Here is a 22,979-nt window from a genome sequence, read left to right as displayed (position 1 = left end):
AAAAAAAAGGGAATTTGTCAAGTATACCTAAATCTTTTCTAGTTATGTTCATAGTTATGCTTCCAAGCTATTACTTTCTACAATATCTGCATGCTGTTCCTTATTCAGGGAGACAATGCATGTAAGGCAGTCTAATTGAGCAGGATATTACAGCTGGAATATTTTCAATTTAGCAAACATATGGAGATATTTATTTATTTATATTTGTTTACCAGGGTAATGCACTGATCTCAATGGGCCATTTGCAGGCACACCCCGGGTGAATATGATCACAAAAGAAATGAACAAAGGATTTACAGATACAAGGATATGGTAAAAAATGTACATATTTTAAGATGAAAGAATATGCTACAAAACTTAGTTCAGGAAGCGGTTTACAATCAAAACATGGATAAAAAAGTGGAATTATACTTAGCAGACCTTATTGTTTAAGGTGTAACCGTAATGACTGAGATGGATTATGCTACAGGGACAACAGCATATCATTATATAGAGAGGTATGAAGACATTAGAAGAGGGAAGTGAGGATAATTGCAGGAAAGGCTATCATGGGGAGAAGACAGAGAAATGCTGAGAGGCATGCACAGGGAAGACGAGTAGAAAGGAGAGAAGTATGACAGATGCAAAGAAAAGCGACCGGTAGGATGAATGAGAGACGGTAAATGAGGGGATGACAGGATGAGATAAGAAAGGATGTAACATGGATAAAGAGGTACAAGAGAGCTGTAGGGTTCATGAAAAATGACCTATGTGAGTGCAGTTGCATTTTGCTTGGGTGAAGAGGTGTTCCTTGAGCTGCTTTCTGAAGTCTGAGTACTTTTGGATGGCTCCCTATTGAAATGTCGGCACTCAAAATGCTGAATGCCAGCAAGATGAAAAAAGGACTTAAAACCAGTAGAAGAGCAATTCTCGAAAATCTCTCTTCTCCTTTAAACTACTTTTTGCAGGGGGAAACCCCCTCCAACCCCATAAATATGAGGGGAAGCCCCCACACTCTGAACCAACTCCCAGATCACCATGCCTTGGAAAAGAGGGAATATTTCAAGAAACGGCATCTCGGACTTAGTAAATGTAAGTCCAATTTTTTTGTCCACTCAGTCTCCACATGTTAGGCCCTGCTCTAGTGGGTCTACACATTCAAATGGTTATCCTTTTGAGTGTCTGCTATTGAGAGAGGAATGGAATTTCCATAGTTTAGGTGGTAAGATGGAGAATTCATGGTCAGTGCAATGAAGTTGAGTTTTTGGAGTTAGTAGGGTGGATTTAGATTGAGAGATACCCACGAGATTGTATGTGGGGAGTTTGGTGAAAACTTTAAGACATTCGTTGTCAAATATACAGGGAGCTATTCAGCTGTGGTGAGAGGCAGGGGGTTCATTAATGTTAGTAATGAACTGACATATTTTATTGGAGATTGTTTGCAAGGTAATGGCATTTTTCTTTGATGTTACAGCTATTATTGGTTGTCCATATTCAAGGTAATATATGAGTATTCTATTGCTTTTGGCAGCTTTGGCTGGCTTTGACAGTAGAGGTGATAGCTTGTTTGCCCAGAACTTTGTTATTTTTTTAATTGTACAGTTGGAAGTTAAGAGACTGGTATAACTAAATGCCAAGGCATTGGAAAGATGCAGTATATTTTATGGTGGTATGGGTAACATCTTTAAAATTAAGGAAGCTGGGTGTTTTGGCTAATTTTAGTTGGTTCCAAATAGTACTACTTGTTTTTGAGTGACCAAGTATACGTTTCTGGCCTATTAACCTTTGGTTGAGGGTTTGGATGTCATCTTGGAGCTGAGTCTATATAACAGAGTGGGATTTGTTTTACCTGTAGATGACAATGCCATCTGTAGAAAGAATAAGAGGGTTATAAATATGGAAACAGCAGAGGGGATACAGGTGAACACAGTGGGAATCCTTCCATAAGAATAGCTGCTTCAGAGATAGCTGTGCTTTCTTTCACCTTAAGGGAGCTTTTGGTGAAGAAATTTACAAACTAAGGTTTTACATAGGTTCATAGGTTCATAGGTTCATAGGTTCATACTAGGCTATCTGCCCTAGGGCATTTATAAGCCTAGCCAGAGTATGTTTGGCTTTCGCCACCCATTTTAAATTAATTTTGCTATGCCCTTTTTCGAGGTTAGTATACTGTGCCTCTGTCTAACAGTGACACAGAAGTGATACCCGGGGTAAACCTACGATCTCCCATCCACTCATCAAGATTCCTCTTGAAAAGAGTCAATGAGGGACTCTGCCTAACCTGGACTGAGATTTTATTCCAGAGTGAAGGGAGCCTCTGGGTTATGAATCTGTCCCTCCAGCATGTCCTATTTATTTCAGTGCTGAGGTTCAAGTCTCTCGAGCATGTAGCTCGATGGGATTTGGATTTTTGAGGTGCAGCATGTCCCTTAATTCCGGGTTGGACATGGCCTTATACGTCAGGCACAGGTCACCTCTGAGCAGGCGGTATGCCACTGAGTAGAGCTGGAGTTTCTTTAACCGGGCAGCATATGGCATCTGTTTGAGCCCTTTGATCCTCTTGGTGTGGTACTTTTGGGGTCTTTCCAGTTGCTGCAGGTGTTTGGTAAGGTACATCCCAAAAGGGGCATTGTACTCAATTATGGGCCTGATGAGGGATGAGTAAAGAGGCACGATGACCTCCCCTAATCTAGATGTGAATCCTTTCATGATTAGGTGGGCTATATAAAATGTTTTCTAACCACTTTGGCCACATGGTTGTCAAATGAGAGATTGCTATCAACTTGGGTCCCCAGGTCCCTAATTACTTCTTCTGTACTTAATGGATTACCACCTATGTGGTAATTTGTGGGCACTTTGTTTTTGCCAAAGGGGATGACTATACACTTTTTGGCGTTTAGCTTGAGGCCATGGCTCTGGCATCAGTTGTCTGTTTCTATGAGGCCCTTTTGGAGGATGCTTGTGTCAGCTGGAGAGTCGATTATGGCGCCCAGTTTGCAGTCATCTGCGAACTTGGTCAGCCACAGTCCTTCCGTGTTGGCCTGCACCTCCGAGAAATATATACCAAACAAGAGAGGTCCCAGGACTGAGCCATGTGGGACGCCACTTGTAACTGGTTTGGAGTCTGACATGGCTCCAGCAATTCTAACCATGTGGGTTCTGTCCTTGAGCCAGTTTGCAACCCATCTAGTGACATAGGGGTTTATATTTAAGCTGGTGAGCTTATCTATAATGCCCGAGTGGGGTATTGTATCGAAGGCTTTTGCGAGGTCCAGATAGGCTGTGTGGACCACCTTCCCTTCGTCAATGGCCTTGGTGACTGTTTCAAAGAAGTCAACCAGGTTTAAGAGGCAGGATCTGCCCTTAACAAAGCCAAACTGGGTAGGATCCAGTGTCTGTAGGTCCCCAATATCTTTATTTATGAGGTCCATGATGATCCTTTCCATAGCTTTGCAGACCAAGCTAGTCAGGCTTATGGGGCGATAGTTTCCAGGGTCCGTTGAGGCACCACCTTTGTGGAGAGGGACCACTGTTGCTGTACGCCAATCTTTGGGTACATATCCTGTAGTAAGGCTGAGATTGAACAGTAGTTTTATGTTTGGGTTCAGCTCTTCTTGGAGTTCATGTAGGACACAGCCTGGGACACCATCTGGTCCCATTGATGCTGTGTTTTTTGCTTTGGAGAGGGCGGCTCCCACCTGAGCATCTGAGATGTCAGGGGGGCAGCACTCTGCTGGGTTAGATATTTGCCCTTTTGGTGGGGAGGGGGGGGAGAAGTTTGCGCTGAACCTGTCAGCTAGGATGTTGGCAATGTCTGTGGGATCAGTGTATTTTTTGTCATTTTGGACTAATTCTGAGCATATCTGGGAATTCCCACCCAGGTTCCTAACATAACTAAAGAAAGCCTTGTGATTATCCTTAGTGTCCTGTGCAATTTTTCTCTCGAAGCTGGCCTTTGACGATTTTATGAGTGCCCTTAGTTTTTTGCTAATACTGATCAGAGATGCCTTCCCTTTTTGGGATTTTGCTCTATCATGTAGTAGCTTCCTCCTTCTATTGTATAGTTTGTTTATGGCTGGGGTCCACCAGACAGGTCGTCTGCCTTTGGAGGATTGGGTCTTGGTTTTATTTGGGATTGCATGATCCATGCAGTCCTGAAGGTGTTCATAGAATGCATTTATAAAGGACTCTGCAGTCTGGGCCGTATTTTCCACAGGCCTGGGGGCTTTGAAGGATTCCACCTCGGTTTTGAGGAGTGTGAAATTTGCTTTAGAGAAGTTTTTCACTGTGGTTTTCTGGGCAGGGGGTGTGGTCGGGATGTGAATATCCAGTGAGATCAGTTTATGGTCTGATCTTACCAGTGAGGGATACACTTCTGGTCTGGAGCATAGAGTCCCCATGTTGGTGATGATCAGGTCCAGTATGTTTTCCCCTCTTGTGGGAGTGGTAACAAGTTGTTCCATAGCATTTGAGTTTATGAATTCTAGGAACCTTTGGGCAAGGGTGTTGGAGCTAGAGTAATGCTCCCAATCTATGTTTGGGTAGTTGAAGTCGCCCAATATAATGGTGTTTGGAGAGACCTTCATATTTTCCAGTGTTCTCAGGAAGGCCGAGTGGGGTTCCTGGGTTTGGGAGGGTGGTCTGTAGCAGGCTATAAACTGGAAGGCAGTTTTACCCACTGTTAGTTGCTGTTTCAGTTAATTTGTCAAATAGTAAGTTATGGTCAATTAGATCATTAGATCAAAGCTTTTTATGAGGTCAATAAAGCAGCTCCTGTCACATTTCTTTTGACCATATTAGACAGGATGTCACCTGTGAGGGAGTAGAGAGCTGATATGGTGCTGCATACAAACCAGAATCCATGTTGCTTCTTGGATGGAAGATGGTATTAATGTAAACAATAAGAAATTTGGTTGTAGATATTTTTTCTAACATTTTACCTAAAGTGAGAAATATTGAGCTAGGACAGTACTGCAAAGCAGTAGTTAGCTTGGCTAGGTTTGGAATAGGAGTGACTATTGCTTTTTTTCCATATCTGAGGCATAATCTTATTATTATACCATGACCCCCCCCAAAACGTGCATGCTGATTGGCCAGCGTGCACATTGTAAATCGAGTTATACTAATGGCAAAAGGTCCGGTCGCCCGGACTTTTTTCCATTAGTATAACTCTACTTTTAAAACACTGTCTCGCTATGTTAAATGGGTTTAACATAGCGAGACAGCTTTAAAATAAGCAACGGAGATCTGCGTTGCTTATTTAAAGCTGTCTCGCTATGTTAAACCCATTTAACATAGCGAGACAGGTTTTAAAAAAAAAGCAACGGAGAAAGCAAGATCTCTGTTGCTTTTTTTACTGTTTTTCTATGTTAAATGGGTTTAACATAGCGAGACAGTTTTAAAATAAGCAACAGACATCTCCGTTGCTTATTTTAAAACTGTCTCGCTATGTTAAACCCATTTAACATAGCGAAACAGTAAAAAAAGCAGCGGAGATCTTGCTTTCTTGTGCTTTTGCTCAGACTCTGATGTACTGCGAGGCGCAGTACATCAGAACTGCCGCGGATGCAGACATCTGCGGAAGGGCAGTAAACAGGCATTATACTATGCCATTATTTAAGAAAAGTAATAGTTTCTTTTCTTAAATAATGTCATGGTATAATAGCAATAACCCACTTCTGGGTGTGGGTAATGCTGTATTTACCCACGGTTGGCTTTGTTTGGTCCCTCGTTCGCCCTCCGGGCCAAACCACGCCAACCGTGGGTAAATCCAGCATTACCCACACCTAGGCATGGGTTATTGCTATAGTAAAGCATAGGTTGTATACGTGAATGAGAGGGTGGAATGAAGTCCTTACAAAAGTGAATGAGTTAAGGGACTAAGTTATCTGAGCCAGGGGGAGTGTCTATTTGTATTTGGTACAGCTGTGTTTCTATCTCTTTGGTTCTAATCTTTATGAAGTGGAATAGTGGAACGGGGAGAGGGTCGCTGTGGGGATGGTAGATTTGTGTTGCTGTTATTGATGTGTGTCAGGTTGCTGAACTCATTGAAGACGTCAGCGCATGGCAGTTTGTTTGTGGTGGTGTTAACAGGGTTCACGGGAGAGGAGCTGTGTTGAGTTTTTTACTAGTCAAAAGGTTGAATTTCCTCCAGAATCATTTGGGTTTGGTTAAAAGTGAGATTTGTTTGTTTTTGGTAGTGGCTGTTTTTGTGTCTATGGATGGATTGTTTGGCTACATTGTGGAGTGACGCATATTTGACAGAGGAATTTGTGGAGTGGTTGCATTTCCAATTATGTCATTCTTCATCACATAATTGGAGTAGGCATTGGAGTTCGTTAGATACACAGTCATGTTTATAAGGTCGAAGTACCCGTTATACTATGGGAAAGTATTTGTTTTGTAAGTGCAGTAGGGTACCAGTAAGGTTATTAGCTGCTTCTTTGGGGTTTACAGCCAGTAAATGAGACCAATCAAGGCTGTCAAGGTGTTTTTTTAAGATTATTGATATTTTGACTGGCTTTGTATTTGAAGGTGATAAATTTAGGTTTGTATTTTAAGTTAGATTATGTACTGAGAAAGTTATGGGACAGTTATCACTGAAGGCAGGTGCATGAATGGTGAGGTTAGATATGATTGTAGGATTATTACTTATTACAAGATCTAGTAAGACATGCCTATTGGACTGAAGGTTTGGTCTAGTAGCGTCAGAGTTGATTTGGGTAAGACTTAATCCGGCCAGGAGTTCTGACATATAGGTTGAAGACTCCAAGAATGATTAGGTTACAGTTTTTGGGGGCTTTGACAAATATTTGTCGGAAGACGATATTGAATTTTGGAAGTGAGGTTAGTGGAGGTAGGTATGTACTGGTTATAAGTGAAACTTATATACTTATCATAAAAATAGATCTGTGTTGTCTTATTTTCATCTAGTTCAATATTTAGGTTGTCAGATCTGATTTGATCTGACCTCAGCACTTTTTCTAGAAATATGGATCTGAGGCTCTGACTCTTCCTTTACCCATAATCCCCGTCTTTCCACTAGGTTACCTCAGATCAAGCTTGCTGACTTTACCTAAATTGTAGATCTCCTCTTGTAACTGAAGAAACCTGTAGGTGTCTGAGTTGATATACTGTTAATACCAAAATAAGAATCAAAGGAATATTTTAAATAGACAGTGTCTTAGGTGAAGTCTTTCTGAGCATCAAAAGCTGTAAGTGACAATACTGGAAGGAGGAAGGAGGCAGGGATATTGAACTGGACAAAAATGAGACAATACGGATCATTATGGTAAGTACATAATTTTCATATTCGATGTTGTTTATTTTCTTCCAACTGAATGTTTGGGAGAGATTCCCAAGCTGCCCAAAAATGGACCTGGGTTGTATCAAGGAAGGACATTCCTGAGAATAGTCGAAGCAGAAGATGAAAATGCTCTGGACTGCATGTCTTGTCTGTAATGAGATACAAAGGTGTGACCATGGACCATGCTACTGCTGCACAAATGTCATCAGTGGGAACTCTCTTCATGAATGCCATAGAGGTAGCTATTACTCTTGTGGAATGAGCTTTTGGCTATGTGTGTAGGGGTAAGCAGTGGTCATTATACACAAAGGAAATGCAGTCCAACAGCCATTTAGAAATTATAACTTTTGATATATTTCTTCCAAATTTTGCTTTAGAAATAGATACAAACAATTGGTATGACTTTCTTATATCCTTGGTACAGAGAGCTGTGAACATCTAGTGTGTGTAGCAGATATTCCCCTTTATTTGAAAACTTGGGGAAAAAGACTGGCATATCAACAGATCAATTCAAATTTACTTTGAATGTCACTTTTGATAGAAAGGAATAATTTATTCTAAAGGTTACTCTGTCTTTATGGAAAATGAGATACAGTGGTTCACAAGATAGTGCTTGCAATTTTGAAATCTGTCTAGTGGATGTAATTGCAACTAGAAAAATTGTCTTTCAAGAGAGATAATTAAGATCTACTGAGCCTTCCATTTCAAAGGGTTTCTGGATTATGGCTTGAAGCATGACTGTGACATCTCATGGAAAAACTGGATCCATAATTGGGCATCGTAGCAGGAAAGTTCCCTTGAGAAAAGCTTTGGAAATTTTAAAAGAAGCAAAGGAGGAGTCATTATGCCCTATTTGAAAATTTGAAATGCCAGGCATTTGCTCTTTGATATTTCAAAGACAATACCCTTGCTGAAAATGTTCTGATAGAAAATATCCAAGATCAATGGGAGAGGAGCAGAGAATAAATCTAATCTTCTTGAAGATGCCCAAATAGAAAATCTTTTCCACTTGTTTTTATAAATTTTGTTGACTGTTCTTGAGAAGAAGAAACAATGTGAATCACCGATAATGAAAGCCTGCCATCTCTGTCTATTGTTAAAACTGGAGTAACCATGTGGTGACTTTAGCGCTTGTAGATCCAGTAGAGGCAACCCGGATGGTTGACTCAGACTATCCAGGTTGGTATCCAGCACCCAAAGCAGGTGTATTAATTGAGGCTAAAGGAAGGGGAACCAAATCTGTCAGGGCAAGAAAAGAACAATAAGGTTCAGATTGGTCTTGCCCATTATGGCTTTCTGAATGAATTTTGTCAAGAATGGTATCAGGGAAAGGCGTAGAGGAGACCCAGGGACCATTTGTGTACTTGAGCATCCCTTGGTGACTGTTCCTGTGGAGGGATTAGGGCAAAGTAACTGCTGCTCTTGTTGTTTAGGGATGAGGCACAGACATTGCAGCAAAGTTCTCCCCAGAAGCTGAAAATTTCTGTTGCCACTGTCTGGTTGAGAGACCACTCATGAGACAATAGGGTTGACCTGCTCAACTTGTCCACTAGTACATTTGCTGTCCAGGATTTGTGCATTGCTATTAGAAAGTGATTAGAAGAAATCACCCATTGCCATACTCTCATGGTCTCCCAGCAACGTGAGTATGACCACTCTCCTCCTTGTTTGTTTATGTACCAGACCACTGACATATGGTTTGTCTGGATGAATATCACACCCTTGGGTAGGAAGTCCTGAAAAGCCTGTAATGCTAGGAGGACTGCTCTCATCTTCAAGATATTGATGTGATAGTTGGCCTCTAATGGTGACCGAGTACCTTGAGCCATCTTCCCCTTGAAATGTCTTTCCCACCATAGAAGTGAAGCATCTGTGGTCACTGTGCCCCAGTGAATCAATGGAAGAAAAAGGTCTCCCTTCCATTACTAATAGGTTCATAGGTAAGTACTGGGAAAGCTACCTCACTGGGGCATTTTAAGCCTACCCAATTTCCCAGAGGTGAGAATCAAACCCTGTACCTTGTGTCTGCGAGGAAAACACCTGAACCATTATGCCAACCCTGCTCCCAAAATACAGGACTGGGAGATTTTATTACCTTGTCTGTTTCACAAGTTGATGATATTCTCAGAAAATATGTATTAATGCTCCCAAACAGTACACTATCTGGATAGCAGGCATCCTGGAGATCTATAGAGCACATCCAGTTGTCCTTTTTCAACAGAGGTAATATGGACTGCACTGTGACCATCAGGAACTTTATCTGTCTCACAAATTGATTGAGGTGACTGAGGTCTAACATTGCTCTGGGGTCCTCTGTATTCTTCAGAACTAAAAAGAACCTAGCATAGACTCCTTATCCTAAATAATATGGGGGCCTATTGAATGACTCTTTTTTTCTAGGAACTTTGAACCTTCTATTGCTGCAGATTCTAATTGACTAGGTGGAACATTGGGAACCTTTAACTTCATTTTTGAAAGTTAGACAAAGGGACTGGTATATCCTATGATGATTGTCCTTAGCACTCAGGAATCTGATGTAATATTCTGCCATGCTTGTGGGTGTAAGGTTAGGCACCCCCTGACTGCCTCCTGAGTGCGGCAATCAGGTAACCCTTCAGGAGTACTGATAGGGTTACTTGGTGAAGGGACTGTGAAAACCCTGATTATGCCATCCATCTCTGCCCCACGGAGAACCACAATTTCTTACCATCCCTTTGATTCCTGGAATAGGGTCTCTGAGGGAAGATGACAATGGCAGACAGTATCTTACCATCCTGCTCATTCCTAGTAAGTGTTTCTTTAACTTTTGGCCTAAAGAGGATGGAGCCACTGAACAGCACATTAATAAAGGATGCCTTAAAGCTTTCCACAAAATCACAGATGCAACCAGGCATGTTGACACATGATAATGCTGATGACAGCTGCTTTAGCTGTATGATCTGTTGCATTAAAAAGCAGCTGCATGGCCGCAAGTGGATTCTAGGTAGACAGTTAAGTTTACACATTTCTTTGAAAATCCAGTGGTAAGTTACCCAAGAGGGACTTGGAAATCTCCTTGGTCAGGTCCCCCTGAAAACCAACCATATGTGCAAGGTAATTCAGCACTCTGAGTGAGAAAGTTGTTGAAGCATAAGTCCATTTCCCCAATATGTCCAACGACCTTGACTCCCTCTTAGGGGGATGAACAAAATAAGTCTACTCAGTTCCTTTTTCATGGCTGCTGCTACTACCATGGCATCTACTGGTGGTTCTTTGGTCCATTGTTTCTTGTTTTTTGGTGCTACTAGAATCATGTCAAGCTTTGTGGGGATGGTTCCACTATGTTAGGGTCCTTCCATGCTTTCTGTGCCACAAGATCTATGAGGCCGTCCATGAGGGCACCACCTAAGACTCAGATAAGCAGTACCAAAAGCTTTGAGAAATACAGATACATTTGGAAAAGGGGTTTCAGAGGACCAACCCCCCCTTTCATCAGTTCTAGGATGTCACCAAATGTGACATCTTCAAGTGAGACATTTCGAGGCCCTTCATCTGCATCCAAATCATTAAGTGACAGACTCTGGAGACAAATTTGGGTGTTTCTATTTACACATCTGTTTCCTAGGACCTTGTCTTTTGAGTGCCTCTAGAGACACTCCAAATCAGAATAGTATCAAGTATCCTCCAAGCTTATAGGCACTAACAGTCCTCATCAATCAGAAGGAAAGAAATAAGTCACAAGATCCATTGGGAGTCAGGACGGATTTAAACTTGAGGTCCACACCTACCTTGTTGGCCCAGTCAAGGACTTTGCAACAGCCTCAAAAGCTGATGCCACCATTGGAACTGAGGCAGTGCCACCCCCCCCATCCAAAACATCAGAAACCTTTCCTGATCCAATTGAGATCCTCTCTATGGATCCAAGCTACTGAGTGATAAGGCCTTGAGAGGAAGAGATGGCTCTGAAAACTTCAAAGCTGACTCCACTGCCATGAACCTGATGCAAAAGCTTCAGCTGCAAGTATCATCTCAGTATGACAGAATCAAAATTGAGAGAGTAAGGGATGTAGTTCCTAAAACTGTCAAATATGACTGAGGTGCACTGGAAGGGTTTGGACCCCTGGGAATTGGAACTGAAGAGCAAACCAGCACCTGAGAAAAGGGTAAAGATATAAATGGGCCTATACCCAGAGCTCCTGTTGGGAATGGCATTGGGGGGACTCACCATTGGATTTGTGTCCTTAAGAATTCATCATATGGTTGATGCCCATTTCAGTAAGGCCTCTGGTGGATCAGGCTGATCTTGATGATGAGGCCTGGAGAATAATTTTTCCTGTAAAATAGGTGAGTGCCACTGAGGGCTCACTCATGAGAATCTAGCTTGAAGAGAGGGAGATTGGATCTGGCTAGTTGGTGGATCTGACTTCCTTGGTGTTTCCTGTGTCAGAACCAAAGGATCAGTTAGATCAGGAGACCTTTTTCTTGATTTGTCAGATAGTTTTTCTTCCAATTTTATCTCTTCAGATCTTTTCCCTGTAGACTTTCCTGCCTCTCTTTGTTTCGACTTAATGTTATCTCTTTCCTTTTCCTTCCAAAGCAATATATGTAAAAAGAGCGCAGATCTTGAGGAGGAATTTTGTGTCAGTAAGCCAAGCACTTTTTAAACCCTTGATGTTTCTCTGAGATTAGTAAAACTGTAATAAACAATTAAATTCTGACAAGTGGTACACTATACTTAACTAAGTCAGACCATAAACGTAACAGCTAATAAATTGCACAATATAGATATCTAGATGAGTCACACAGGAAAACCTAACAGCTAATCTGTTTCTAACAACTACCTTATAACTATCATAAGAATATCTAAAGCTACATTATATTAGAACCTACACTAACTATCTAAAAGGGAAGGCAGGAGTCAAAAATATCTATTATTTTTTAGAAAAAGACACTTTTGCTTATCATGAAAAGTAGAGTTCTCGGACACACATCTGGAAGTTTCAGGCAGCAAACGAGATCTGAGTTAACTTAGTGAAGAGGAGGATAAGTGAGGAGCACAGCCTCAGATCTACAGCTGTAGAAGAACGTGCTGACATTGAATACGATCGGATGTGAGAATTCAAACTGAATCTGACAAAAATAGACAACATCTGATGAAGGGGTTTTTGGTTGTTTGTTGGAAATTTTAAAATAATTTAGTTAGGATCTAATTCTGAGCTACTTTTAACATGAATATAATTGTATTGTTATACTATACCGTTATAATGTATACTGATGCAGAATTTGAGAAATAAATAAAAAAAAAAGTGGCAAGAATGACTCTATCCCTTGATGCTAAGTCCCACTCCATGCATAGCCTGTCTTTCTACTTTGTCTAGAGAAAGGAAGGGCCCTTCAGTAATGTAGCCAGTTAGATTCAGTGAATGTCCAAACATAGTGTGGTTCTAGCCAGCTCTTGAAATTAAGAAAATTCAGCAAGGGTTTATGTATGATTTCTCGGTTCACAATTGCACAATTCATTGGACTGTACACATTTTCAGATAAGTTCATATTTCTTGCACTGCCTTTTGAACTTGTAGTTCAAACTGGTCCAAAATGACCAGCTGTCCCATTTGGTTAATAAATAAACAAATACACCAGGGATGTACCGAGAAATGTCATGAGTTCTATACCTAGGTGAAAGGGTGATACCACCCCTCCCCTCTTTCCTCCTGCCAGCACAAACAGACACACACACACACACACACACACACACACACACACACACACACACACACACTTACACACACATACAATTTGTTCTATTACACGGTTATCCTATGGCATCTAGTACATATAGGTTCATAGGTAGGTACTAGGCTATTGGCCCTGGGGCCTATACAAGCCCAGCCAAAAAGGTATTATGCCACTTATACAAAACAATGCAAATGTTAACTTAAGATCCTCATATTAAAGTTTGCATGATGTTAACTAGTAATATAACAATAAAAAACAAGTAGTGATATGGATGCATTTTCACTAACACATCTGTACCTTATAGGCTTCTTCTTCATGTTTTGACTGTTAAATATTTTTTATATATATCATTATGCACATCCTGTTATATGTCCTACTAAATGGATGTGACTATTGTTTACATTTGATGGTGGTCTGTGTCTTCAGTGTTAATCAAAACAATATCAATCAATAAATAAATTAGACACTATTGCCAGTATGGTGTTTGTTTTGCCCGGCCCATGTACAGATGAGCCGGTTCTGCCCACAAGCAATGAGTCATATGTAGTGAAACATGAGACTGGGAAGTCAAGTGCTTAGTGTACTATCTGGCAGGTGAGCAGAGAGGATTAAAGATCTAAGTAAGCTATTAATCAGCTTTATCCTGTACTTGTGGTTTGATTCCCTCAGAGCCCATTTGTCTTCTCTGACATTCTGAGCAAGTCGGGTTAACAAGATAAAGTTCTGGGTTTCCTCTGAGAAGAAGCACTTGTATTTAAAGGCTTGCCAGGTTAAGAACTAAAATAAAAATGGTGATTAGGTAATATTTTTCTAAAGCAGATGGCAGGAGAAAGGTAAATAACCTCAGAGGTGTTGGTATGCTCTAGATGAATCAAGACTGAAGAGTGCAGAAGAGAGCCTCATGACTGCATTTACAGAAAGGAAATATGGGCACATGGAAGTTTAGAAATGGCACCTGCTGACACAGCAGTAAGGATAGATTAAGCAAATGTAAAAAGATACTTGCGTTATGTATGCATTTATGAAATTGTGAAAAAGAAATGCACAACAAACAAATATGAGGGAAATATTTTAAAGGATGTATTGTGGAATTCAATTATTTATAACATATTATCTTGAAAAAATAATAGTTGATGATGTGTCTGTTTATTTCGATTTACTGCAAAAGTCAATAATTTTCAGGAGTGCTCCCACTGAGATATGAACGCATATGGACTATGGGCCAGAATATCAATTTCATTTTAATGATACACCATGGATGAATAAAACAAATATAATCAACCTGCAAAGTAATTTGAGTGTGTGTGTGTGTGTGTGTGTGTGTGTGTGTGTGTGTGTGTGTGTGTGTGTGTGTGTGTGTGTGTGTGTGTGTGGTGTGTGTGTATGTGTTTATGTACATGGATGTGTGTCTGGGATTGTGCAGGCAAATGTTTGTATTTGTACATTTGAGCACTAAGCATGCATGCAAGGGATAATGTGCATGTGTGTGTGAGCATACATGCATGCATTTTTTTTTTGCATATATTTAAGTGCATGTGTATGCATGCATGCCCACATGTCATGCCTCTGGTCAGTGTGTTTGTCTCTGAATCCAGAGCTCATCTTACAATACACTGTAAAATGACCATTGAGGAGCTTACACAATGATAGATACACCAACTTTTTTTTTTCTGGAATTACTTAAGCTTCATTATGACAGATACTAAACTGGTTCTGTCCCTAGTGGTAGCACGCTACATAAGATTTTAAAAATGTACAACGCTGTGATCTCTTGTTAGGTAATTCCTGTAACTAGATCAAGGTCTCTACCTGTGTAAGAGAAAGGTTAATGCATCTCTTGGATTCCACTCTCTTTTCACGTATCTGGTACAAATCAATAAATCTAAACAATCTCCATGCCTTCCTGGCACATCCTCAATCACAAGTATGCAAACTCTTTCCCACAACTATTGGAGAAATGCAAGTTGCTGCACAATATGTAGCACAGCTGCTAAATGTATACTTCTGGAAGCATTCGTAGCGGTATACATAAAAATGTGATGCAACAATGATACCTTGGTACCCACAGGACACTGAGGATACTGCAGCTCATAGAGTTAGTACGTGTCATTCTCTGTTCCCCTACTTCAACTATAGTGCTGTGTAATGCCGAAGTGCTACAAACTGGTATAGAGTATGTGCTGGCCCTTCAGAACTTAACCCACTGAGTCATTCCCTTCATAAGCACCCTACCATACTAGTATCATAAACACTGTCAGGATCAGGAATGATTTATATTCAGTAGTTATGCCACAGAGCATCAGAGGAAAACTAGTTGTTAACCCCAGCTTCTTATATCATACATTTAATGACTGCCGTACTATAATAAGCAAAACAAGAATTGTATCGACAACTGCAAAATGCTGGCATAAAAATGTAGTACCAGTTTTAAAAAATGCTCCCTTTCCACTAGTTAGCAATTAATATTTACAAGCTTATTTTGAAAAGTTTCTTTCAGTCATTTGTTTTCAATTCATCCCTCCAAAAACTATGCACACCTGCCTGATTCTTATCATTTCCCTTAAACATTCTATGAATGTTATTTCTAAAATTAGTCATAAACCTAGTAGCTGGTTACAGATTTTGTGGAAATACTTCATTTGAGTATGCACTTTATGTTTTATAAGAGAGCATTGCAATATTTTTAATTACTCTATGGAATGAGTGAAGGTTTTGTTAAAATTGTTTTTAATTGTTTTTGTTGTTTTTCCTATTGATTTTGTAGCCCTAGAGAAAAAGTGCCCTGTGCGCCCCCCCCCCCCCCCGGTAACCTCTGAGAAACATGGCAGAAGTGTTTATTCATTGTTTTCTGTATTTGTATTGATTATGACTGTCACCATAATTCATTCTAATGGAATGCTTATTCCCAGGTTTATTTCTGAATGATCCCTCTAGTTTTCAGAACTGCAGCATTTTCAGTGTTTTTGATAGGCTAGTATAGGTAGTTGACCAAACCTGCATTACTCTGACCATCGAGAGAAGGATGTCATAATGATCCAGACAACATAACTCTTTAAATTGTTTTTCTTTTAATGTACGTGTAGCTTACTACAACAATGAAGGTCTTAGCTCTCAGATGTATCAGTTGATGTCATAAATAAAACCTAAGGTCATGTGAACGCATGGGTTCTGCTGTTCTTTATTCCCTAATAGTAAACCTGCAAAGAAGACAAAGCCAAGAAGGCTGTGTGAATATTGCCAGTACCCAGATAGAGTTACCAGGTCATATCCTGCTGTAAAATGAAACCACTCTTACAGCAATTAACTTTGTTCTTCTATGGCACAATTCAGTGCACAAACTCATCACTTCCCTGTGCTCAAGTTAGTACTGTTTTTTTCTCTAGTCACATATATATATACTGTCAACACAAATGGAGTACAGCATAGCTTAAACAAGCATTGTGGAAGGAGATATATTGTGCTGTACTGGTCACCTATATTGCAAAATGAACATATGAAGATTCCATCACTAAAAACCTAAACTGGTTATACTCAGTCCTGTACAGTCCAAAAGATTATTTGGCTTTCTTTGCTTCAGTTTTAATTTTTTTTCTTAGCCATTGAACTAAATAAAAACACTAACAAACATTGATAAATGAAATGCAGTACACCCACTGGGCTCTGCAGAGAAAAGTATCTGCACAAGTCTTATCTTAGTACTTCCAGAGTAGGGTTGCCACCTTGTTAAATGCCCAAAGTGGGCCATTTTTTGTAGAAACATCAGATTTTGCAGGGCAAAACATGCCCACAGCTAATACAAAGTACAGAACTTCACTTTTTTGCTAAAATAAAAACTTATTCTTGTAGCATTTGAGTTGCTTATTCTGTTCCTTATAACATTGAGGTGGTTCAGATACAAAATAAGTGTTTTATGCAAGTATTAAAGAAAATATAGGATAATATTTCTGTCCTAAAATCTCAGGACATTTGCCATTTTTTAAATTTTTTTGCAGGACATAACTGCCCAAAGAGGGACTGTCCCTCACAAAGTGGGATATGTGGTAACCCCATTCCAGAGCACAATAATCGAATGCTAGTTTGCAGAAGTAACTGCTTGTTATGGTCTAATCCTCTCATTTATTACAAAAAGAACATAACTGAATACTTCAAATGGACTTGCTCCCCAGTTTAATCCTTACATTGGCTGTAGGATCACAATTTTATTCTGTTTAACCTACACCATGAAACACCAAAACAGTTGTAAGACCTGATTGCGCCCCAGAGCAAATTCCACACATCTCTTTCCTCTTTTTCGACCCTTTGTGCTGGTGATGTGGGACAAGTAAAATAAAACAAATCTACTTCTTAAGATACCTTCACTACACCTACCTGACTGCATGTGTACCTGCCCTATCAGAAATTATCATGCAGGTGGTAGCTCAGGAGTGCTGTTAACCTTTTCACTCCTTTTTAGTTTTGCAAAGAATGACAATTGTCTCCTGGCAGTTTATCAGACTTTTCTGTGTCATGGTGCTTATTCATGCTTTCTAATTCCCCATTTCACTTCTGCTGCTGAAATCTGTTGGTTCACTGCACTGAAGAACAAATCGATGTTAAGCATTGCTAGTGAACTAGCTGAGAAACAAGGTTTCCATCTGTGGTGCTAATGATCTGGGTTCTGTAACAAAGTTAGCCATGAGAGGACTTGCACAAAATGACAATGATGTTGTCAAATATGCTTCTAACTCAAAAGGTTGATTTGGTTGAAACATTTCTGTCGGTGTAAAAAAAGACAGAATGCAAAAATGAGTGAATGATCTTTTGTGTGAATCACATAAGGTTAACTTTTTTACAGGGTAGGTAAGCTGCCATGTGAATGAACCTAAATGTTTGAAGAAAAAATGGTGCTTCTGAAGATGTGAAAGAACATGTTGTAGATACTGGCTTAGAGTAAGGGTTAGGAAAGGGGATAGATTCAGTGTTGTGCATATTTTCTTTTGTGTGTGTTCTGTGTCCTTTTGCCTTGTGTCCTGGGACTGTCAGGGAAAATCGTGTGAAACTAATATGGCTGTCATTAGTCAGTAACATAATGTGTAGAGTTGGCGTTAGGGACAGGGGTAGTGATAGGGTTAGGGTTGTGCATGAGTAACTGTAATGGTGGGAGAGTAATACAGAACTGCAGAGAATGCTCAAGCACTGAGTACGGTACGATGAACAACAGACTTTGTATGCGGAAGATAACGCAGTAGACTGTTGTCTCAGCCTGTACAGCTCTATGCAGCTGCCTCTCTGAAAAAAAAGGAACAAAGATAAGTCTAGAACAGAGAGACAATAATGGAGGGAGCTTCCCCTGCACTATGTGCTCTAAATGCATTGGTATTTTGCTGGTACTTGCATAAACCATAATCTGGCACTACTTTCCATGACAGGACTGTGCCATCTACTTAGGTGTGGGTTATCAGTCTGCAAGGTAAGCCTTGAGCAGGACAACTGTTATTTGAGAAGCCTACCACAGTCAGATTAAGTGCATCTGCACAAAAAATATATTTTACTACAGCAAAAGGATTGCTTAAAAAGAACTTCACATGGTTATATCCACTGTCACTAGACATGCAAGAGGCATATGATGTTTGGAACCATATGAATTATTTCACTAAGTGCCATGGTTTCAAGTACAAACAACAGGCATTCTCTCATGAGGATAAAGTTTGTTGCTGACATGGCCCTTGAGTGTTCCAAAGCTAAATTCTAATTTCAAATGACTTGAACTAAGGCAAGTACATGCTTTAGTAATATAAACATTTTTTGTATACATTCATGGCACCTTGATATAAATGTAAAGCAAAAAAAGAAAAAAGAATGCTGTTTAAGAATCATGACACCTTCTATGCTTACCTCTGTCATGCACTAATAAATGGTGTTTTGTTGGCATACAAATGTGGAGTGGGTGGGTGATGGTGGTTGCGGTCTTAACCTCACCAATGAGAATGGCTGGTTCAGCAGTTTGGAGTGTATTGAAGGAGGGTATTAGTGACAGTTAAACTGAACAAATAAAGGGAGGAATGCCTTGTCTGCCTTGGCAATCTTAGGTCAAGTTGCTTTTAAAATAATGTGTGGTTGATGAGATGAATGCACATATAGTCAAAAATGTTTAGATTAAGCATCAGTTTTAAAAGTTTGATTTAATATTGTTGCTGCAACTAATCAACTATTGAAAGCCTATTGAAATCCTGATGGGAGTTCACTTTTTTGGAAGAAAAGCTTATCTAGATCTATATTTGGAGTGAACTCTTTCTACAGATGCAGTAGTGGCAAATAAAATGACATAGTGATATTGCAGTATATGTGTGCAGAGCAAACCTATTGAATACCTTTATTTTACAAGCCCCTGGAGTGCACCAAGGAAACTTTAAATGCTAATCAACTGCTAAACTACCCTCTTTGCCTTTTACCTATGATGATACTGTGGGACCGGGTCTGCAGGACCCTGGTTTAGGCCACCTAACTCCAGTGACATGCAAGAAAGAACATTACTTGCCATCCTATCTTCGTTCAAATGAATAGCAAAAAAAAAAAGTGCCCAGATTCAGGAATGAGATCAAAGTAGCCTTCAGTACAATGAAAATCATTTAACACATGGGGTGAAAAAGCAGAGATTTATCTTTTATGCCTCTATTCAAACTTAGAACAAAAGAGATTAACATGCATTTCAGCATTTGTCATCTTCTAGTATGTTCATTTCTTTATGGTTTAACGTTGTTCAAAAGTTAACTGTTCAGACATTAACTGATATGATCTAGCTGTGAAAATAATACTGCTTAAAAACAGCTGCTACTAAAATGCCAGCAAGATTGATGTGACCTTTAACTTTTTTCTTGTTCTTTTCATTACATGTGACATGTTTTAAAGGCATAAGCAATGGAGAGTTTTATAGCAAGTTACTGAGTAACATAAACTGAATCCTTTATGTAGCCATGAAGAGACATTCTTTTCTAGTAGTCTAGTAGGGTACTAAACTCTGTTTCACTGAGCAAAAGAAAGTGTGTACTATGACTGCCATGTAGTTATTAGTGTGGCTTTTTTTCTGTATGGTAATGTAATAAGTCTAACCAATGCAGCACATCCGATACATTGCAAACATACATGCATGCATACATAAATAACATGACATAAAATAGATATAAAAGCAGCATCTTCATACCTGAATCTCCCTGCTGGTAAAAACTTCCACATCCACCATGCAAGCAACCAAGGTAGAAATGTCACAATCCATCCTGTGGGAAGGCATTCCCCTTCTTCTGTAGAGGAAAGTGTATGTATGTTTTAAAATAATAATTTTCTGTTAAAAAGAATTATACAAAGCAGGTACTCCTGTAGAAATGCACTGATAGTGCTAATGGCTTCTGCTGTTTAGACAGGGTGCAAAACAAACGAGAGAGAAAGTCCGTCTCAGGTATTTCCAAGCCTGAGTCTCACCTACTGTGTTCTCTCTCTCTCTCTCTCTCTCTCTCTCTCTCTCTCTCTCGCTCTCAGCTGACTTGGCAGTGATTCTTTCCCTGTTCAGTGCACCATCGCACTGTGCAGGCATAGCATAGGAACAACACAAGCTCATCTCTTCTGTCAGTGACATCATCACATGGGCTGACACAAGCTAAATCTATTTTTTTTCTCCTCTGAGCCTTTCATCTCCAGGCAGTGCAGTGCAGCAAATTGAACATGATTATGTGCTAAACCTAAATTCAGACGAAATCAATTCAAGCAATCTTCACAAGGAACCAAGTCATAGCTACCACATTAACCAGTGTTGCACTTGACTTGTGTTAGCCTGCAAAAAAAAAAAAGGAAAAGCAGCCTTTGTTCATTTTTTTTCTGCTACTGCTTTTCACTGGCTGAAAGTCTTCACTTGATATATTAAGATAGAACTTGCTTCTATACTACATGCAATCATATTTTTTTAGAATTTTTATCATTTCTCCAAAAATAAGTTTCATGATATGGTTAGATTAAAGAGTTAGAACTCACCAGCAGCAAAGAGCCACTTTTTAATTGTTTTCATACATTGATGCTTAGAAAATAACACTTACCATCCCTTACAATTTAGGATTATTTTTTTCAATATTTTTTTCTAAGATTTCTTTTGGCTGAACAACATTGTGCTTTCATATAAGATCTACAAGGAAAGCTAACTATTACTACATAATGTCTGGTGCACACAATATACTATATAAAATAAAGTAGCAAACCACTACCCACAGTAATGAAATAATACTGCCTCAAAGACAAATCTCTAGTATACAGTATGGTAATGGCTAAAAAAAAGGGTGTCACCAAAAACTGGAACACAGATGACAGAAAAAAAATAATATGGTTATTTTAAAGAACTGTTTTACCTTGAATCAAGCTACAGTTTTTATTTGTATGCTTTTATTGTTAAAGTACTGTATTTTATATATTAATAGTCTATGTCATTTTTGCGGTGGTGGTGCTGCGGTAGTGTTGTCGCCTTACAGTTAGATGTTGCCCGTTCGATTCTCAGTTAGAGCGTCTTCTGTGTGGCGACATGCGTGAATGGGCGTTCCTTCGTTGAAGGTTGTGCGTTAGGCCCGGCAAGCCAGTACGTAGAAATCTACTGCCAATCATTAGCGGACCAGAGTTCCGCTGTGGCGACCCCTAACCGGGAAAAGCTGAAAAACACAAACAAACAAATAGTCTATGTCATTTTTACATAGCCTATGCTCATTGTTTATTTTATCTTCAAAGTACTCTGTAATAAACATTTTTGTGGAGCTTTTCTCCCCAGGTCTCCACTGAAAATGGTTTCTGACCTAGTGGACTTTCCCAGTCAACAAATGTCAATAAAATAAATAAATAAAATTGTGAGTACTTTTTATTTTTTGCAGCATTCTTAAAAGCTACCATCGGTATTTGTTTATTCCTGGCTTGCTGAATAAGTTTGCACACATCTAGTATGAGTTCCCAAGCTGTGACTCTGTGATACAGAAATATTGGGAACAGCATTGGTTGTTGCTGAAGGAAAATTTAAAGTACTAGAACTTCATCTGGCAAATGTATAAAGGACTGTCTGGTAAAGGCAATAAATTTGAAATATTAGAAGAGCAACAGGCAAATAAATAAAGGAAAATAAATGCTTCTCATTTGTCCCTGATTTCAGATATTTTTAAACTGTTCCTTGCAAAATTAGCATTTTTATGTCAAAGCATTGAGGATTACAACCGCTACTGATGGATGTTTGAGTCATGAGGAAAAAGCATCACTATTTTTGAGTACTTGCGTGGTGTACATCCAAACCAACACCGCATGCAGATAATATTTATTGTCAGTATAATTCTGCCTGTAAAAATCAAGTGACAATATTGTGTGATGTGGTAAAAACAACAGCTTGCAGTCTATGGCCATTCCAGTATAACAGCCAGATGTAATGTATAACTGTACCTGCTGGAAGCTGAAAAGAGTATTTTCTATTACAATTAGATGAGGTGCATATAGCAAGAGGCTATAACTGTTTTGTGGTGGGTGAAGGCTATTTGCTGATGGAAATATCATCTTGTAGCTTGCTTACTTTAATCAGTATGGCTTTGCAGGATTACTGTGCATATGTGTGAAATAAGACAGAATATTTGTGACATCATTTGTCTGAAAATTGAAATTACATAGCTCTCAGCTGTTTATGATTTCTGAGAAAGCTTCAGATTTTGCCCTACATTCTGGTCTGCTGCACATAAATTTTGTTTTTATCCCTGGCAAATCATTAAGGATGGCAGTGACTAAATAATGACAGCCATATCAGTTTCAGATTTTGTATCCTTCAGGAAAATTTAATCTATTTCCAAATATTATCATTCTAGTAACATTTTAGTTACATAAGAGCAATACTTAAACTATGTCCCTGATGTTGGGTATTTATCCCTCATTATTTTTGTCTTAATTCCTGAAACTTGCACAAAGAGGTTAAGGGGCATAATTTTTTATCACAATTAAA

At 39.4% G+C, this 22,979-nt stretch overlaps 1 protein-coding gene across 1 annotated transcript in view; it reads right to left on the bottom strand.

The window, feature by feature from the left end:
• Nucleotides 1-20,746, bottom strand: part of RCAN2 (regulator of calcineurin 2) — a 780,549-nt gene extending 759,803 nt beyond the window's left edge. The window contains exon 1 of the mRNA XM_044062642.1: nucleotides 20,181-20,746. Coding sequence (XP_043918577.1) covers nucleotides 20,181-20,267 — 87 coding nt within the window. The 5' untranslated portion in view covers nucleotides 20,268-20,746. The remainder of the gene's footprint in view (nucleotides 1-20,180) is intronic.
• Between the last annotated feature and the right edge of the window lie 2,233 nt (nucleotides 20,747-22,979).

This window comes from Protopterus annectens, chromosome 2.part1 (assembly GCF_019279795.1).
Source record: "Protopterus annectens isolate FY-2018-M chromosome 2.part1, PAN1.0, whole genome shotgun sequence".
Taxonomy (NCBI): Eukaryota; Metazoa; Chordata; order Ceratodontiformes; family Protopteridae; genus Protopterus; species Protopterus annectens.
The sequence above is the reverse complement of the archived record's forward strand: the minus strand, read 5'-3'. Positions and strand labels throughout refer to the sequence as shown.